The sequence below is a fragment of the Carlito syrichta genome, unplaced genomic scaffold, assembly GCF_000164805.1.
Source record: "Carlito syrichta isolate Samal-C Ts95f unplaced genomic scaffold, Tarsius_syrichta-2.0.1 Scaffold308649, whole genome shotgun sequence".
Lineage (NCBI taxonomy): Eukaryota > Metazoa > Chordata > Mammalia > Primates > Tarsiidae > Carlito > Carlito syrichta.
Window position 1 is genome coordinate 53,841 of NW_007252745.1, and position 18,439 is coordinate 72,279.

The following is an 18,439-nucleotide window of genomic DNA, read 5'->3' on the forward strand; positions in this document are numbered from 1 at the left end:
TGAAATCAAAGCAGAAATTAAAAGATTCCTGGAAACAAATGAAAATGAAGAAACATCTTATCAAAACCTCTGGGATGCCATGAAAAGAGTTCTAAGAGGGGAATTTATAACTCTATGAGCACACATCAAGAAAACAAAAAGATCACAAGTGAAGAGCCTAACAAATCATCTAAGGGAGCTGGAAAGAGAAACCCCCAAAACCCCAACTGTAATAGAAGAATCCAAATCATCAAAATAAGAGCCCCAAATCAGAACATAGGAGACAAAAATATCATAGAAAACATCAACAACAAAAAAGTTGTTTCTTTGAAAGAATTAACAAGATTGATAGACTCCTAGCCAGAATGACCAAGAAAAAGAGAGAAAAAATCCCAAATAAACAGAATAAGAAATAAAACAGATCGAATCACAACTGACCCCAAAGATATACAAAAGATTATCAGTGATTACTATGTACACCTATATGGAAGCAAACTTGATAACCTAAATGAAATGGAGGACTTTCTGACATCACATGACTTCCTCAGGTTGAAACAAGAAGATATTGAGACACAATATAGAACAGTAACAACCCAGGTAATTGATTCTGTCAGAGGAAAACTTCCTACAATAAAAAAAAGCCCTACACCAGATGGCTTTCCAGCAGAATTCTACAAAATATACAAGGAGGAGCTGATACCAATCACACTGAAAGTATTCCAGGCAATTGAGAAAGATGGAATTCTCCCCAAATCATTTTACGAAGCTAACATCTGACTGATACTCAAACCGGGTAAAGATCCAACAAAAAAAGAGAACGACTGGCCAACATCCCTTATAAATATAGATGCAAAAATCCTCAATAAGAGTCTAGCAAATCAGATCCAAAAACACATCTCAAAAATCATCCACCATGACCAAGTAGGCTTCATCCCAGGATGTAGGGCTGGTTAAACATTAGCAAGACCATAAATATAATTAAACACATCAACAAATGTAAAAACAAGAACCACATGATTATATCATTAGATGCAGAAAAAGCTTTTGATAAAATCCAGCATCCCTTCTTGATAAAAACCCTCAAACAACTAGGCATAGAAGGAACATACCTCAAAATAGTAAGTGTCATCTACAATAAACCCACAGCTAACAGCTAACATATTGCTAAATGAACAAACCTGGAAAAATTTCCCCTAAAAATTGGAACAAGACAAGGCTGCCCACTCTCACCTCTCTTGTTCAATATTGTGTTGGAAGTCCTAGCTCGGGCAATTAGACAAGAGAAGGAAATCCGGAGTATCCAAATAGGGAAAGAGGAAGTCAAGTCATCCGTCTTTGCTGATGATATGGTCCTATACCTTGAAAATCCAAGAGAATCAGTCAAAAACCTGCTTTCACTGATAAAGGACTTTGGCAAAGTCTCAGTGTACAATAAATGTGCAAAAGTCAGTTGCATTTCTATACACCAACAGCAAGCAGGCAGAAACCCAAATTAAAAGCACAATCCCATTCACAATAGCCACAAAAAATGTGAAATACTTCAACATCTTCCTAACCAGAGAAGTGAAAGACCTTTACAATGAGAACTACAAAATACTACTCACAGGAATCCAAGAAGACACAAACAAATGGAAAAATAGTCCATGCTCATGGATAAGAAGAATCAACATTGTTAAGATACCCATCTTCCCAAAAGAGATCTACAGTTTCAACACAATAACCATTAAATTACCAACAATTCTTCTCAGACCTGGAAATGACAATACAGAAATTCATATGGAAACATAAACGGCCACAAATAGCTGAAACAATCCTTAGCAAAAGAAACACAGCAGGAGGTATTACTCTTCCAGACTTCAAACTTCACTATAAGACTACAGTAATCAAATCAGCCTGGTATTGGTACAAGAACAGGCACATAGACCAGTGGAACAGGATAGACATACTGAAACAAAGTCTCAATTTCTCAAACAACTCATCTTGACAAAGCCTCCAAAAACAACCACTGGGGAGAGGAGAACCTATTCAGTAAATGATGCTGGGAAAACTGGCTGATCACATGCAGAAGATTGAAACAAGACCCCTACTTTTCACCATACAGAAAAATTAACTCTAAATGGACGAAAGACTTAAACATAAAACCTCAAACTATAAGAATCTTAGAAAATGCAGGAGATATCCTTATGGAAATTGGAACTGGAAACAAATTCCTATTCAGAACCCTAAATGCCCATACTTTAAGAAATAAGATAGACAAGTGAGACCTCATCAAACTAACAAGCTTCTGCAAAGCAAAAGAAACCATCAAGAGAGTAGGGAGACAGCCCACAGAATGGGAAAAAATATTTGCTAACTGTATATCTGACAAAGGCCTAACACCTAGGATCTACAAGGAACTTAAATGCACCAAATGAAAAAAACAAACAGCCCCATTAAAAAGTGGGCAAAAGACATGAATAGACACTTCTCAAAAGAAGATATACGGGCAGCAAAAGAAATCAAATGAGCAAATAGGCAACCTACAGAATGGGAGAATATATTCGGAATTCTACATCTGACAAAGAACTAATATTCAGTATCTACAAAGAACTCAAAGAAATCAGCAAGGAAAAAGCAAACAACCCCATTAAAAGTGGGCAAATGACATGAACAGACATCTCTCAAACAAAGATATACAAATAACCAACAAACATGAAAAAATGCCCAATATCACTCATCATCAGACAAATGCAAATCAAAACCACACTGAGATACCACCTAACCCCAGTAAGAATGGTCATCATTGATAAAACAAAAAACAACAGATGTTGGCAAGGATGCAGAGAAAAAGGAATGCTTCTGCACTGCTGGTGGGAATGCAAACTACTGCAACCTGTTTGGAAGACAGTGTGGAGATTTTTGAAAGAACTAGAAATTGATCTTTCATATGACCCAGCAATCCCCCATTGGGAATATACCCAGAGGAACTCAAATCATTCTACGAAAGATACCTGCACACCCATGTTTGTTGTAGCTCTATTCACAATACCAAAAATAAGGAACCAACCATGCTGCCCATCGAAGCTGGACTGGATTTAAAAAATGTGGTACATATACAAAATGGACCCTTATGCAGCCATAAGGAAGGACAAACATATGGATTTCACAGCAACTTGGATGGATTTAGAGTCTATCATACTCGGTGATCTATCACAGAAACAAAGAAAAGAGTACCATATGTTCTCACTCATAAGTGGACCTTGAACAATTATCATAATACCTAAGAAAGGAAATGACAGTAGTGGGAAACTGTCAGGGGAGGGGGTGGGATTGGTAGTTGAGGGAAATTGCCAGGGTAAGGATGGGCACACCTCATCTACAAGGGTACCTGCATAATGAACATTTGCATACCTAATCCTAAATTGTACCCCACATCTTTTTTAAAATTTAATTTAATTTTATTTTATTTTTAAATTGTGGGGTACAATTCAGGGTTAGGTATACAAATATTCACTGTGCAGGTACCCTTGTTGATGAGGTGTACCCCACCTTCCCGACATCTTTAAAATTTAAAAAAATAAAGTTTTTAGGTGTGTGAAACTGCCAGATTTTTTGTTTGTTTGTTTGCTTGTATTTTTAATGTTCAGACTCCCCAATACTAACATTGTTTTAATTGATAAACTTCCTGGCAAAGTTATTTGCATTAAATTTGGCTAGTTTGGGAGGAAACTGAAAAATAAAATTGCAGAACCACAGCATTCAGCATTAAATTTATATTAGGAACTACATAATATAGTTTAATTTAGTAAAACTTGGAAGATATAAAGGAAATAATACCTTTTTAAACTTTATTATTCAGTCATTGAATTGGAAAGATCTATAGAGAAGTGTTCTGTTTGTTTTTGGAATTCTTCAACTACACGGGATAATTGATGCTCTAAGCTATAGAGCCTTCTACATCCCTCCCTCCAAATTAGTTGATATTTTAAGCAGGAAAACTATTTAATATCTTAATAGCTATTTGAGTTGAAAAAATGAATTAATGTATGAATTTAGAGCAGGAGACAGGCAGTGAATCCATAAGCAGCATCCTTATGGATGCTGTCCTGTCCCACGCACTCCTGTCTTTGTCTTCTTCCAAACACCAGATTTAACTGCTGCTTCTCTTATGGGAATATAGCCTCACCAACAACCCTCACACCCCACATGGAATTTCACAGGAATCCTTACCGGAGGAGTGCTGAAAACGTAGAAAGAGGAGCCCTTCAGTGCAAGAAACTTAGGTCTGAAGGCTTGAGAGGAGTCGGCTCCTTGGAGTTTCTCATTTACCCACCCCATATGCGCAACCTGCAGAGGGAAACCTTTGAAAATTAAAAACCAAGCCTTAATAAGAGCATACAGTCACAGGAGCAGAAAGTTAAACACATTGAACAAAATATGTTTCTACTACTTTCCACACTTAAAATCAGTAGATTGAGGAAATTTGGAGATGTCCAGATCAATTTCCAAGTCAAGTAGACATAATAAATAACACCTTGGTTAGAAGTCCAATTCTGTGTTGTCCCAGGCTTTATATATACACTTCTATATACTTTCAGTTTTGGGCAGTGCTGGACTTCTCAGCTGCATTAAAGTTTCTGGTTAAAAATGTGGTATCGAATTACACTTTATTAGGTGTTAATATTTCAGATTTTTCTATGAAGTTATAAAGCAACTAATTATATTTTCCATTTCTATAGTAAACATGTAAGTTGGCATCTGTAAAAAATGATTGCTTTTCTTTACAGTTTAACTTCCTAACAATAGTGAAAATAAATGCAATAATATTAGATTCTTACAAATAGCATTGGATATTTTAAATCTCATGGTATGAAATGCAAACTATAAAAGTCAGAATATGATTCAAAAACATAATGGAAATAGTAAAACAATTTAGGAATTCAGTGCAAGAATTCAAACTAATATTAAGAAAAATCCTTGTCTTACCTAACTTTTTAAAGTGGCACATATTTTGCAGCAAGTGGTAGAAGTAATTTCATTTATAATTTACTCATTTCCCAATTTTGCCACTTCAAGGGAAACGAATTAATTTACATATTCCTACAAGTACAAATTTAAAACAACTTGAAAAATTTTTTAAATTAGAAATAAATTATCGCAGAGATCTCAGCTACTTCATCAATGACACTGACCTATGAATAACTTCAAGATGGGAACCAGCCTGGGACCCAGGCACCCTGGGTCTGTGAGCCCTGTGTACATGCAAGGTGTCCTTGGTGGGAGCTACCTGGGTGAGTTTAGTAACAACCAGCACAGGCTCCAGGGAGGGCATTTCCTGTTTCAGTTTCTTGCTTGATAAACCACTGACAGTTTTCATTCTTAAGCTTGATGAAAGATTTCCTGGGAAGTCAAGATGCTAGATGAAAGGTTTAAAAAATTCATTTCTACAGTGTTTCTAGTGATGGAAAGAGAAAATTAAGGAGTATTGTTCTGCAGAGAGGGGTCACATAGCTAACAGTTAACATCATTATTGCTTTGAGGGTTGAGACAAATAATCTAATGCATCACAGTTTCAATTTTGTCTACCATGCTGTTCTAGATATACAGAACTTTTTAAAGTAAATCAAATATTCCGGTGGATCATGAACTTGTAATATCCTTATGGGTTTACTTGTGTCCCATGAAGACTCTGGAACCATATCAATGTGATTGTTTTTTGTTACAGTTACAGTTTAATTTTACAAGTTTGTAAGACAATTGTATTTCACATTGGATCTTTCAAGTTTAATGTTGCTGAACTTTCCATTTTTTACCATAAAATGTAGCTCAAATTACCTAACTCACATAAGTGTGAGAATTTTCCAGGGGAAATCCCCTCACAAAGTTCTAGCAGGTAGGTGACACTTCAGACAGTATGAATGTTTTGCAAAAACCACTACCATGTAATTTACTCCTTGAATGTCTTCTGAATTGGAAGTCAAACATATTTTACATATTATTGTAAAATATCTGACTAATTGATGTTTTCCCTTTTGTCTAGTTGGGTCATATAGATATGTTTTTGTTGCTTATAATGCTGCAAATTGCAAGAGGGCTCACCTATCATTTTTGAAAAAAAAAAGATGCATTTTTCTAGCTAATTAAGCAGATGGTTGATGTTCTAAAATTAATAGGAATTTAATGTGCGATTACTTAATTCCAACTCACCACTCCATGAGTGCAATGATTTATATAGTTTAAGATAGGATTAAGGCTGGGCTTGGTAGTTTAGCCTGTAATCCCAGCACTTGGGGGGGGGCAAGGTTAGTAGATTGTCTGAGCCTGTGGATTTGAGACCAGCCTGGGCAACTTGATGAGACCTCCTCTCTACAATTAAAAAAAAAAAATTAGCCAGCCATGGTGGGTGGTGTGTGTGATTGTAGTTCTGGCTGCTTGGAAGGCTGAAGTGGAAGGATTACCAGAGCCCAGCAGGTTGACACTGGGGTGGCAGTGAGTGTGCCACTGCACTCCAACCTGGGTGACAGAGTGAGACTCCAACTCAAAAAAAAAGAAAAAAGATAGGATTAATTTGAAAGTTACTAAAAACAATAGATTGCTACCACAGCAACTTTCACACAATAAGGAAAATAATATGATGGCTATAGTTTGTTCAGAAAGAGCTAAGCCTCCATTCTGTGAAGACTGGACATAGCGCATTGAGCAAGTTGCCCTGGTTATCTTATATTCATACCGGAGCATACTGCTGAAGGTCCTTAAGAGACACTGAGTATCTGATGAGATCTCACAGACCAATTCTGGTCACGAAGATCCTAATCTGTGTCCTTATGAGCAGTCAGCAGTTGTTTAATTGCAGCAGGCACAGGAATGCTTATTGGACTTGTCAGGATGTCTGAGTGGAAGGCCTTTCTTTCACTAACCACCACCTAAGTATAGTTACAGAATTTCTAGGAAATGGGAGAAACTATTAGAAGTCTAAATTATTATAGACTTTTAAGAGCCAGCAGCAAGTTCTAAAATCTGGTTTGATCTTATACTTATTACCAGGAGTGGTACCAAGTTCCTTGTTCCACCACCAAATTAAAAGGGGGAGGGGACAAAAAATAATCCCAATCCAGGAAGAAACAACTAGGTAGTGGAATCCAAACCCCCCTCTGCAGGTCTCTGGCAACGTGACTTAAGGTGTCTTTAAGTTCGTAAAACAGATATTTTCTCTGGTGAGAAATCTTAATGAGATCTCTTGAATTTGTGCCTAATTAAATTCATACACAGTAGGAAGATTAAAGACTTTTATTTTTTTGCCTGTAGGGAGAGCAAACTCTGTTGGGTTTTTTCCTTTATTGGTTAAGTCATATACCCAAAGACCATGTGTCTGTGTGTGTGTGTGTGTGTGCACGTGTGTGTACGTGTGTGTGCACGCGCGTGTGTGTGTGTGTGTGTGCACGAGAGAGAGAGAGATTTATATTATAGGTAGCTCAAGGGTGAGTCAAAAGCTAAAAATCTACAATTTTTTATTCTTGGCAGAAATGGAGAACTTGGGATTCTTTGTGTAGTAAGGCAGCAGCAAGCCATCTTTTAGGGGAATAATTTAGTCAAGGGAAAGAATTGCCATTTCCTTCCCATTCAGCATGAGTGACTCTTTCCATGAAGCCTCAGTTTTGGGTGGGACATGCAAGCACCCAGACACCCAGAGCGCCGGATGGAGCGTGCTGTACCCTCTTTTTCCCCCAATGTCCTCTCTTCTCCTCCAGGACTGGGATGGTGTTTGGTTGTCACTTTTCATTTCCATATCTGGTTGACCCAGTGTTTGGCACATAGTTCAAGGAAAATTATACAGTGAGGAATGATAAAGAGCCATTGTTCTGGCCAAGATAGCGATGATTCAGGTTGTTAATCATCTAAAATATCTATTAGTTGGATGTGAACTTCATTAAATCCCATATGTAATTGAATTATGCCTAGAATAATTAGCAAATAATAAGTTATAGCTTTGCTATTTTTGGAAACATTGGCTGCTTTATGAAACTTTTTTAGGTATATGAAGTTCATAAATAATTTTCAAAGAGGGTAATTTTATCTTTTACAATATGAATTTTCTAATGGCTTATTACATGTTCCAAGAAATGCATATTACACTGTTAGATACACCTACCTGATTGTATCACTTTAATTAAATCAATATGATTTAGCCATTATAATAAAGAAGTATATTTTCGTTTATCTTTTCTGATGCCATTTCTATAGGAAAGTCCTTTTCTCTTCACCCAAATCAGTCAAGATAATTAGTTAAACATCCATCAGATGATAACTACACAACTATCTTTTTCTTTACATACATTATTCCCAGAATAGTGCTCTTTCCAACATGAGCAGTAATTCCAGTACACTTATGAAAATAGAAAGTCTTCTTTAAAATACACAAAGCTCAAGTTCATGAACGCTGTGCACTCCAGTGTCACGTTCTCCACAAGATGGCTTCCCCATTTAACTGAAAAAACTGGTTTGTATGGTTACAAGAGCTAATCAGGGTATGCAGTAGAGGACTGTTATCCTTACTCTCATGAGACATTTTGCTAATTTTAATTGTGCTAATAAAAATCAAATTTCAAAATAGTAAATTATTCATGAAGACAACAGCACCAATGTGGCCTATTATCCCACCAGTCTTGATAAATAAAGAGAAAATATGTTTCATGTGTGAATCATAGAGTGGTATATACTTAGTGGAAATGTTTGAGAATTTTTGTTTCAAAAACACAGAGGATAGCAGGAAAATAATATTTTATGTATAAAAATATGAAACAAATCCTATATTAATTTGAAGAAATTCATGAAAATACTAAACATAAAATAGTTAACCATTCTCATTTAGCTATGTAAAATAAACATAGGTATTGATAAATTTAGAAAAATAACAAAATAAATATAAAAGAAGAACAATTCCTAGTGCTTTTTCTTTTTTAATTTAAAAACATTAACTAGAGGGATTTAATTTAAAACATAACCCTAATTTCCTGCCCTTTTCAGTAAACATTTTATTGTCAGGGATCTCTCTTCTGAATGTCTTCCGTCTTAATTCAAGTATGATTGCTAAGCACTATTTAAAAGTTACTTTTTCAGAGAAATGTGAGTTGTATAACAAATGTATTTATATGAACTCTTTAAAGCAAACTGAACATGCTTTTTCAGTTTTCTTAATTTACAATGCATGCTGCCTTAAACCTATAATAGATATAAACAAGAAAACTAATGAACTATAAATAAAAAGTCTACACGTGCATTACAGTTTAAACTGTGAGTTTACTATAAAGAAAATACAAGAATAACATTGTGGCTTAAAAGTTTACTTGCCCGATATTTAAACAACTTGTTTATAATAGAATTTCTCTAGGCCCTCATTGACCCAGGAAAATGAGCAGTCCTTGAATTAGAACATTAGGCATATTAATAGTTGATGGTGACTAAAAAGGTAGCTATCCTCCTGATTGTAGGACAAGATCAGAACACGGGGCTCGAGATGAACAAATTGCCTGAATGTGGGGAAAAGGTGTTTTGACAGGTGGGATCCTGCCCACCTTGTGGTCAAAGTCCTCCTAAGAATGCAGTTTTCCAATAAAGAATTTCATCTACGAAAATAACACAATACTTAAAAGATTTCAAATTACACAGGTATGTCCTCATGATAAGACCCCTCTCAGCTTCAGCAGTCTTAACTACATCATTGTTTAAAAATCATGTTTCTTTGCAAAATATAACAGCCAGTAGGTAGGTCACCCATATATGGCACACAGGAGATCAGAACGATCACCCATGTACTATTTCCATTGTAAATGAACAGTTTTATAGAGTTCCTTCCCATGGAGAGGGCAGAGACCACCAAATTGCAGTCTGAAATGGGCAAATGTTTTCCTGCCAAAATTTTCAAATTAAATTTCAAAATAAGAAAGAGGTTGCTTTGGAGTTCAGTTATATTTTGAAGTCAAAAATACGGATCCTACCTGGTCACAAGGAGAACAGCATTTATTCGCCATTTTCATCTGCAGAGAGAGAGGGTGCAAGAAGTCAGTACCACAAGTATTTTCTTGCCAGAATTTTCAACCTGTCTCACTGACAGCTGAAATTAGCCACACAAATTGCCCCGGAAATGGATTTATTTGATGATGCATTTCTTTCTTTCTTTTTTTTTTTTTTTTAGTTGGAGTCTCACTCTGTCACTCAGACTGGAGTGCAGTGGCTGCTTCCGGCCACTGCAGCCTCCACCTGCTGGGCTCCGGCGATCCTTCCGCCTCAGCTTTCCAAGTAACTAGAACTACAGGCCCACACAGCCACGCCCGGCTAATTTTTTGGATTTATTGTAGAGATGAGGCCTCGCCAATTTGCCCAAGCGGGTCTCGAACCCTCGGGCTCAGGCAATCCACTCACCTCGGCCTCCCAAGGCGTGGGATTACAGGCTGAGCCACCGAACCCGGCCAGTAATACATTTCTTTTCTGAAAACCAAACCAAAGTAAAACCAAGCATGGCAGCACTTCTCCTCACTTTAATATCACATTTTTTTTTGGTGAGAAAGTAGGAGTTTATCAAGAAGACAGAAAAGCTCCCCCAGCAGTAGGGAGCCCAAAAGACGGTTGCCCAGTATTATATTTTAATTATTCTTTTTCAAATATCAGCATTTTATGTAAGTAAAGCTAATGGGAAAACTGATGCTTAAATTTTTATATCTGAAAAAGTGGGGAAATGATGTCTGACCTGTATAATGTCGTAACAGTAAGTCCTTACTGGAATAGTGACTATAGAGATCACATTGTATGTTCTTTGCTTCATTTAGTCCTCCCAACAACCTGGGAGGTAGATGCTATTGTCCGCAATGTTACCAGTGAGGGAACAGAGGTGTAGAATAACATGGCTTGCCACTACACAGCTGGAGAATGGCTTTGAGTCCACATTTCTATTCTGAAGTATTTTGGGTTTTCTACTTCTCTGCTCTTCCAGCAAGGGGTGGGGTGAGAAAATCAAATAGAATTGAAGGGCTCTCGTTGACACAAGCATTTCTGCAAAAACACATCTGGCACCATCCTTTCTTTCCCCTTTTATCCATTCAGATAACTTGGGAATTTAAAAGGTCAAACTTGAAAACTAAGTGCTTAGGAGGTTTTGATACTTCCTTACATAATTACAGAAAGGAAGCCCCTGAGTTATTTAGAATAAAAATCTCACACATTGCTGCATCCCCTACTATTTGAACTTGCTCAGTCAGCTTCTGTACAGCAGCCAGCAGGAAGAGAAAGAAGTGGGCAGTGGCGTGGATGGGGCAGGTGCTGGGGCAGGGGGCCCTGAGTCTGGCTGGCTTGCGGGCTGGACCCAGACTCTGCTAGCATCCAGGCCACCCTGGAACAGAGCAGGGATCAGGGTGCAGATGGAGAACTAGTCCACTGGGATGAAGTGAGAACAAGAAAACTGGCCAAGAGCTTCCTCTGGGACAGGGCTGGTCCTGTCGTAGGCCTCCAGGGCTGTGACCATCCACTCAGCGTCACATCCAGCTGCTGCTTCAGGGAACTTCATGCTTCACTGAGTATGCACGACCACCCCATCTCTTTTCATTTCTTTAATTTTTAAAATTTCCTGTTGACTTTGAACACCAAACACATCACTCAAGGAAACAGAACACTTTTTCTTTTCCAGAGGACTGTGGTGAACATTTGAGAAGCAATATTTTTGCCTAATTATACTTTTTAAATAAATTTTCCTAATGTTTTAATGACTTTATGCTTTTAGCCAAGTAGGTTTCCCAATGCAAATATCGCATTACACCAATGCATTTGGAATAAAATATATAAAAAATTATGTACTCACAAGTATTTCTGTGTATGTGTGTGGAGAGAAAAAGAGAAAGGGAGGGAGAGAGGGAGAGATTCAGAGAGGAAGAAGGAAGACAGAACTAGCTGGGAAGAACCCAAATGTCTCAGGTCTGTGCTCACATTCTGAAGGGTCAGATCACTGATGTTTGCTGAGACCGCCCGCAGCCAGTCAGCACCATCCTGGGCTGTGTAAAACTGAAGGATCCCTGTGCTGACTCCATCCAGGGCCAACACCTCAAAGGCATTCAACCTGCAGAGGAGGAAGAGACAAGATCCAAGAAGGCCCAGCACAGGGAGGAACCCTGGCCTGCTAGCCTCAGACCTCCAGGCATACAGCCCCACTGCTGAGTGCTCACCATTGGTCTATCATGTGCCATAGAAAACACAGCAGGCAACTGCAATCACTTAGCTAATGTGTTTCGGTATATTAAATTCGTCTACTGAATTTAAGGCTGAAACCTGAATTTCCTCAGTAATTAAAAAACAAAACAAAACAACCAATCCATACAAAGAACACATGTTCTCGAAATTTTGGAGTGATTCTTTCAGTAACTCCGACGTTCTCAGTAATAATTCCATTGAAGGTCATTTATGAGAGAGCATGTTAAGCTTCTGATGAGGTGACAATGATGAGGTCAGGCACATCATTGCCCAGTGCTGATGGCACTCCACGACTGTATGGCACTTCTGACTGACAGTGACGCCTCTGCAGAAGATGGATAGTCTCACTCTTTTCCATCATCTTAAACTTGCCACAAACCCAACTACAGCAAGCTTTTGGCAACAGCAGACGAACTGTCTCAAATTCAGTAGCTCTACTCCCCTATCACACAAAGTCTTTTTAAACAATCATTCCATGTAACTATTGGCAACTGAGGACCGCCAAGTATATTTCTGTGCATTTTTCTTTAGAAAGTAATGCCTAATAATTCACGTGAGCTGTATCTTCATGGCCTTAAGTAGATAGCCAAAGGGTAAAAAAATGTCACAAAACAAATACACTTTTTAAAAGCACAGGTCTGGCCAGGCTTGGTGACTCAGCCTGTAATCCCAGCACTTTGGGAGGCCGAGGTGAGTGGATTGCCTGAGCCCGCAAGTTTGAGACCCACCTGGGCAACTTGACGAGACCTCATCTCTACAATAAATCAAAAATCAGCCGGGTGTGGTAGCGCACGCCTGTAGTTCCAGCTACTTGGAAGGCTGAGGCGGAAGGATCGCCGGAGCCCAGCAGGTCGAGGCTGCGGTGGCCGGGAGTGGCCAGTGCACTCCAGTCTGGGTGACAGAACGAGACTCCAACTCAAAAATAAATAAATAAATAAAAAATAAAAGCCGGGCTCCGTGGCTCAGCCTGTAATTCCGCGCCTGTCCCAGTCTGGGCGACAGAGTGAGACTCCAACTCAAAAAATAAAAATAAAAAATAAAAATTTAAAAAAAGTAAAAATTAAAAAAAAAATAAATAAAAGCACAGGTCTTTATGTTCTAATAAGACTTCAGGTGGGAGTGTCATTGCTGCTTTGCTAAGCAGTAAGGGGATGAAGGAGAAGGAGGAGGACACAAAGACATGATGACACAGTCCTGTGTAGTTTTCGAGCTGAAACTATTAGACCAGAGTTTCCTTTGATTAAACGGCCCTTATTTATTTATTTTTATTTTGAGTTGGAGTCTCACTCGGTCGCCCAGACTGGAGTGTAGTGGCTGCTCCCGGCCACCGCAGCCTCGACCTACTGGGCTCCGGCGATCCTTCCTCCTCAGCCTGTCGAGTAGCTGGAATTACAGGCATGCGCTACCACGCCCGGCTGATTTTTTGATTTATTGTAGAGATGAGGTCTCACTGCCCAGGCGAGTCTTGAACCCTCAGGCTCAGGCGATCCACTCACCTCAGCCTTCCAAAGGCGCGGGATTACAGGCTGAGCCACCGAGCCCGGCTAACGGCCCTTATTTTTAAAAGCAGATATTCCTAACTAGGGGTCATTCCCTTCTTTATTAGCATTTCTTGAATCAGAATGTAAGGTTTACTTACTTCTACTTGACTTTCTACCTAGTGGAGTATAAAAGGTGATGAATGAGATACTTTTTGAAAACCCAGTGATCTGCAGACAAAACTGAAGGTGGAGGTGACTGTGTGAAGCCAAAAGGGACAGAGAAGGTCAAGAAGGAAGGCCCTCTGTGTGGGGAAAGAGCAAGGCAGCCCCTGTGTCTACTTTTATGAACAGAGCCCAATCTAATCTACTGTTTCACCTCATCTTCCTGGGGAACCCATTCATTTCCAAAATCTTGAACCTCATGATTCATCATTTCCTGTGAGGTCTTCCTTGATCTCTGCGTTTCTGCTATAAGAAATTAATCTTTACACTTTAAAAATATTGGGAGGCATTTTTAGGCACATTGCATGATACTTCACATTAATTAGGTGCTTACTAAATATTGAAAGACTTGTATCCATATATTTTTGTTCAGGTATGTATCGATTCTCATTAAAATAAGTGATAACTAAATTCTGAGTCATTGTCAACATTTCTCAACTTGTTAATGTTAACTTGTGTGATATATATAAAACAAGGTTGGCATTACTTTAACATTAAAAGAAATAGTTGGACCAAGTAGATTATTGACAACAGACAAGTTCCCTGGTTCCCAAAACAAAGAAATCAGAGATTATTATTTTAGATATGTTTTCTATTGATCTACTGCACACAGACAAAAGCATACAGCTTGCAAGAGTACATTCAATAAACAGCTCTACACTAAATATATTTGGGCAACCAACACTCAGACCAAGAAGAATCCCCCACAGTTTCCTATGTCCCTCCCCTGATTTTCTCTGTCTCAGACCTCCATGTTGGCTTTCTTTCAGAAGAGCTTGTTCTCTGCGGCTGATCCTCAGCCTCATCCCTAACCTGGTTCTGCTCCTTGGTGTCAGGACTGGAGCTGATGTGGGTGGAATGAATGGAGCTAAAGGGCAGCGAATGGGGAGAGGACAGACAGTGTGGGGTCTCTGCCCCAGACCTGATGGGCAGCGTTGAGTGTGAGAGCTCTGTATTGGGAGTCAGTGAAGCTTTGTCAGATATATAAGGATATGTGTAGGAGACAGATGGTCACAGCTTTGTCAGCTTGTCTGCATTAGCAGTGTCTTCTCAGGCAAGGTACTTGACATTTTCTGAGCCGCAGAATTAGCAACATATGTACCAAATGCATTGAAAATGGTATATTGGGCACTCTTCCTATGATCAGTGCTGTAGTGATTATCATAATGGTAGTGGCACAAAGGGACAAAGAGTACCTAGTCTCATTCTTCTTCCTGCTATTTGCATTATATTTGGTGCAGAGAGAGAATAAGGTACGGGGAGAGAGACCATGAACCTATATGCCATTAATGACCATTTATTAATGAAGTGGTCCTGAAAAAGATCATTAGGTTGCACCTCTGAAGCAGTGAATGGGCTTTGAGCCCCAGAGGCTCACAGACATGCACAGGGGATAGATATTTGTGTTCCGTAATGAAAAGGGATGAGTTTTGAGTCCCAGCATGTTCGTGTCTTAGCTATGTAAGGCAGGCTAGATATGTAACCTTGAAATTTGCTTTCTTTTCTTTTTTTGAGTTGGAGTCTCACTCTGTCGTCCAGACTGGAGTGCAGTTCTTTATCCTTTTGATGGACTTCAAAATGCTAGTCTTACCACAGAATAGAAATATTTTGAGAAACAGATGGGATAATGTGAACAAAGTTATTTGTAAGCCCATAAGTTCTACACAAATATTTTTGTTTGGTAATTTCTCAAAGAAAGCAGCACAAATTAAATATCAAATTAATAGAAATGGTGAAAGTTGTTGACATTAATGCCGACAATAGATAAACCAACATATCAATAAAGTATGAAATGAAAATTCATACTTTGGTTTGTTGTTTTAAAAAATATATACTGACAGGTGTCAATTATACAATCTATTTTCATGCACCCTTGAATGGTAGCTTATGGTTTGTATCTTGCAGTTCAATTTTGTGGCTTTATTTCCTTAATGTTTTCTTTTGAGTTTTTCTGCCACATTTGCTCCACTGCTTACACATGAGTCATGGAGGCTACTCTGGCTTTTTAGGATCTTATTCATATGGCCAATGTCATTATCAGAACTAAAATTTATGCTCAGGACCTAAATTGTTCCTTTCTAGTCACACATTAGACTTTAAGGATCATCAGAGAGTAAAAGCTACACCAAGTGAAGGGAGGATGCTTAGTGCTCCGGCATTACCCTAGAATAAACCAAGCCAGCTCCCAGATAGATACAAACATTGGGGAAGTCAAGGATTGACCACGTCAATAATTTTTGAAAAGCATACCCTTCTTCCAGAATTTCCTCACATCCTTAAAGAATTTTTGAGTTTCAAAGAGAAAATTGAAAACAGATTCATACAATAGATAAAGAATCAACTCACAGTTTTGGACTAAAGGAAATAAAATTTATTCCAATAAAGTTCAAAACATATATCTTAATTTATTAGAACATTAAGGAATGGGAAGTTAAGTGCTCAGAGCTGTACTATGAGTGGAGAAGTCTGCTCAGGCCTTTCTTGCTGGGCTCTGGATTATGTGTGGATGGCGCCTGCACATTCCTCAACAATGCCAGTTCCCTTTGGTGACATCCCACAGCTGCAGCTTAGATGGGTTTCTGTGACACTGTCTGCTCTTGCTCCAGATGTGCTTTCCCACATGGGGATGATCTCTGATTCCTGCCCCCACCTTTGTCAGCGGTCCCTTCATGAAATACACCTCAGTAGTGACTCTTTATCAAGTCATCTCCTTCACGTGGAAACTGGTCATGCAGAACTATCAGTTATTATTAAAACCCCAAACCTAGACACTTGTCCACATCCTACAGCAATGACCAGTCTTCCAACCTCCTATTTCAGCCATACTGTGGAATTCTAGTTAATCTGCAAAACTGACACTAAGAACTGATTTATCTTAACTGCCCTTCAAAGCTTCAGAGTCAGAAAAAAGGAAGTCAAAATGTGTAAATTATATTTTTAATAAGTGGTATAGTTTATAAATAAAAAATACATTCAACATCACAAAATCTAGCCATGAAAGACACTCATTCCAACCACACTCTGTCAGTCCATGGTGGGATCTGGCCACCACTCGCTCTCTGCCACTACTGTACTTTGGAGGAGAGGCTACGCTGAACACGTGCCTGTTTTTCTTGTTTAACCTTAAACCTCCATGTTTTGAAAGCTTAAGGATAGTATGAGTGTATTTTAGCTCATTGTAGAATATTATGAGCAGTCACTAGGCAAAATGAGTGGAAATATGTATATTTCTCAGAATATGAAAAATCTTGAAATTTTGTTCACATATTTTATTTCAAAACTGTCTCTGTGGTGTGGGGTTTATTTTTTAGCATAATCCAGAAATATATTTTCTTTCTACCTCCCTGTCATGCAGCAGCATTTCTGAATATTCCATATTAAATATTAATAAAGGGGGTCCATTTAAATTCAGGAGCCATGTAGCAGGATGTTTATTAAAAAGTCATTGTTACTGGAAAGTTCAGGGCACAAATAAAGTGTTCACTTGAGATGGAAAGTTCAGTAGGTCCAGGAAAGAAAGAGAATTTATCCTTATGATCCTCAAAAAGCAACTTCCACACTCCACTGTCCCTTCCTTGCCTTACTGAGACCAGGGTTTGATTCTTCTGAGCCCCTCATCTTCCCAGGACAGTGCCTCTAAAACATGAGAGGCAAAAGGGCCCACTCAGGCCCCGCCAAGGCCAGAGTGCGAGGCACTGGAATGAAATGCCCAGGACTCCCTCAACACTTCCTTTTGAATGAAGAAAGGGTGTGAGACAACCACTCAGGGATCCTGAGCACATTCACGAAGTTCTTCTTGTCTGGTCATTAAGTGCCTGTGTTGATTTTTTGGTTGCATTTTCTACTAGAGAGTAAGTCTCAAGAGCGGAGACATCATGCGCTTTGGCTATTCCACTGTGTACAGCATCTAAATAGCCCCCAGCACATAGTAAGTATGCAAGAATATTCGTTACATGAAAAAATGTTTGAGAATACCCAGTATAATTTCCGACACCTGGGACTGTCATGTGAAGACTTATCAACACTTCCCAGTACCCACTGCCTACTGGGGGAGACTCACTCTACCCCAGTCTTAGCCACAGTGTGTGGTTCTTGCATCTGAAAAGGGAGGCTCTAGGGGGCTCATGTCAGTGAGTCATTAGAAGGAATTCGAGAGAAGGTAGACAAAGTGATTAGAGCTACGTCTGTTGTAACTCTGTTCAACACATAATTATGACAATTTTCCTTCCACCCGGGGAAAATCTGCTGGTGAAGGTAAGATGTTGTGTTGAGCGGTTTCTGTCCTTGCCTGGCATGGCATTTTATTTATAAAAAGGCAGGTGTTCATGACATGTGGTCTGTTTACGCACAATAATGACAACGGTAATTGTAGCAACAACAACAAGAGCCAAAGGTGATCACTAACTAAGGGCTTGTTTAATGCCAGGCTATCCTGCCAGTAATCTGCACTTGATTTATTTCACTGTCATAGTGATCTTATAAAAGATTCATTATCATTTCAGGTTCCCTGGATGAAGGCAACAGTAGTAAGAGGTTATGCCACT

The 18,439-nt window shown here is 38.8% G+C and overlaps 1 protein-coding gene across 1 annotated transcript in view; it reads right to left on the minus strand.

Annotated features, from left to right (window-relative positions):
• The window catches only part of LOC103267972 (gamma-2-syntrophin-like), a gene marked incomplete at its 3' end in the record, with an annotated part of 134,744 nt that overhangs the window by 33,820 nt on the left and 82,485 nt on the right, over positions 1-18,439 (minus strand). The window contains exons 5-7 of the mRNA XM_021716261.1: positions 11,932-12,061; positions 9,954-9,992; positions 4,189-4,305 (exon numbers count right to left, since the gene is read on the minus strand). Of these exons, the coding sequence (XP_021571936.1) occupies positions 4,189-4,305; positions 9,954-9,992; positions 11,932-12,061 (286 nt within the window). The remainder of the gene's footprint in view (positions 1-4,188; positions 4,306-9,953; positions 9,993-11,931; positions 12,062-18,439) is intronic.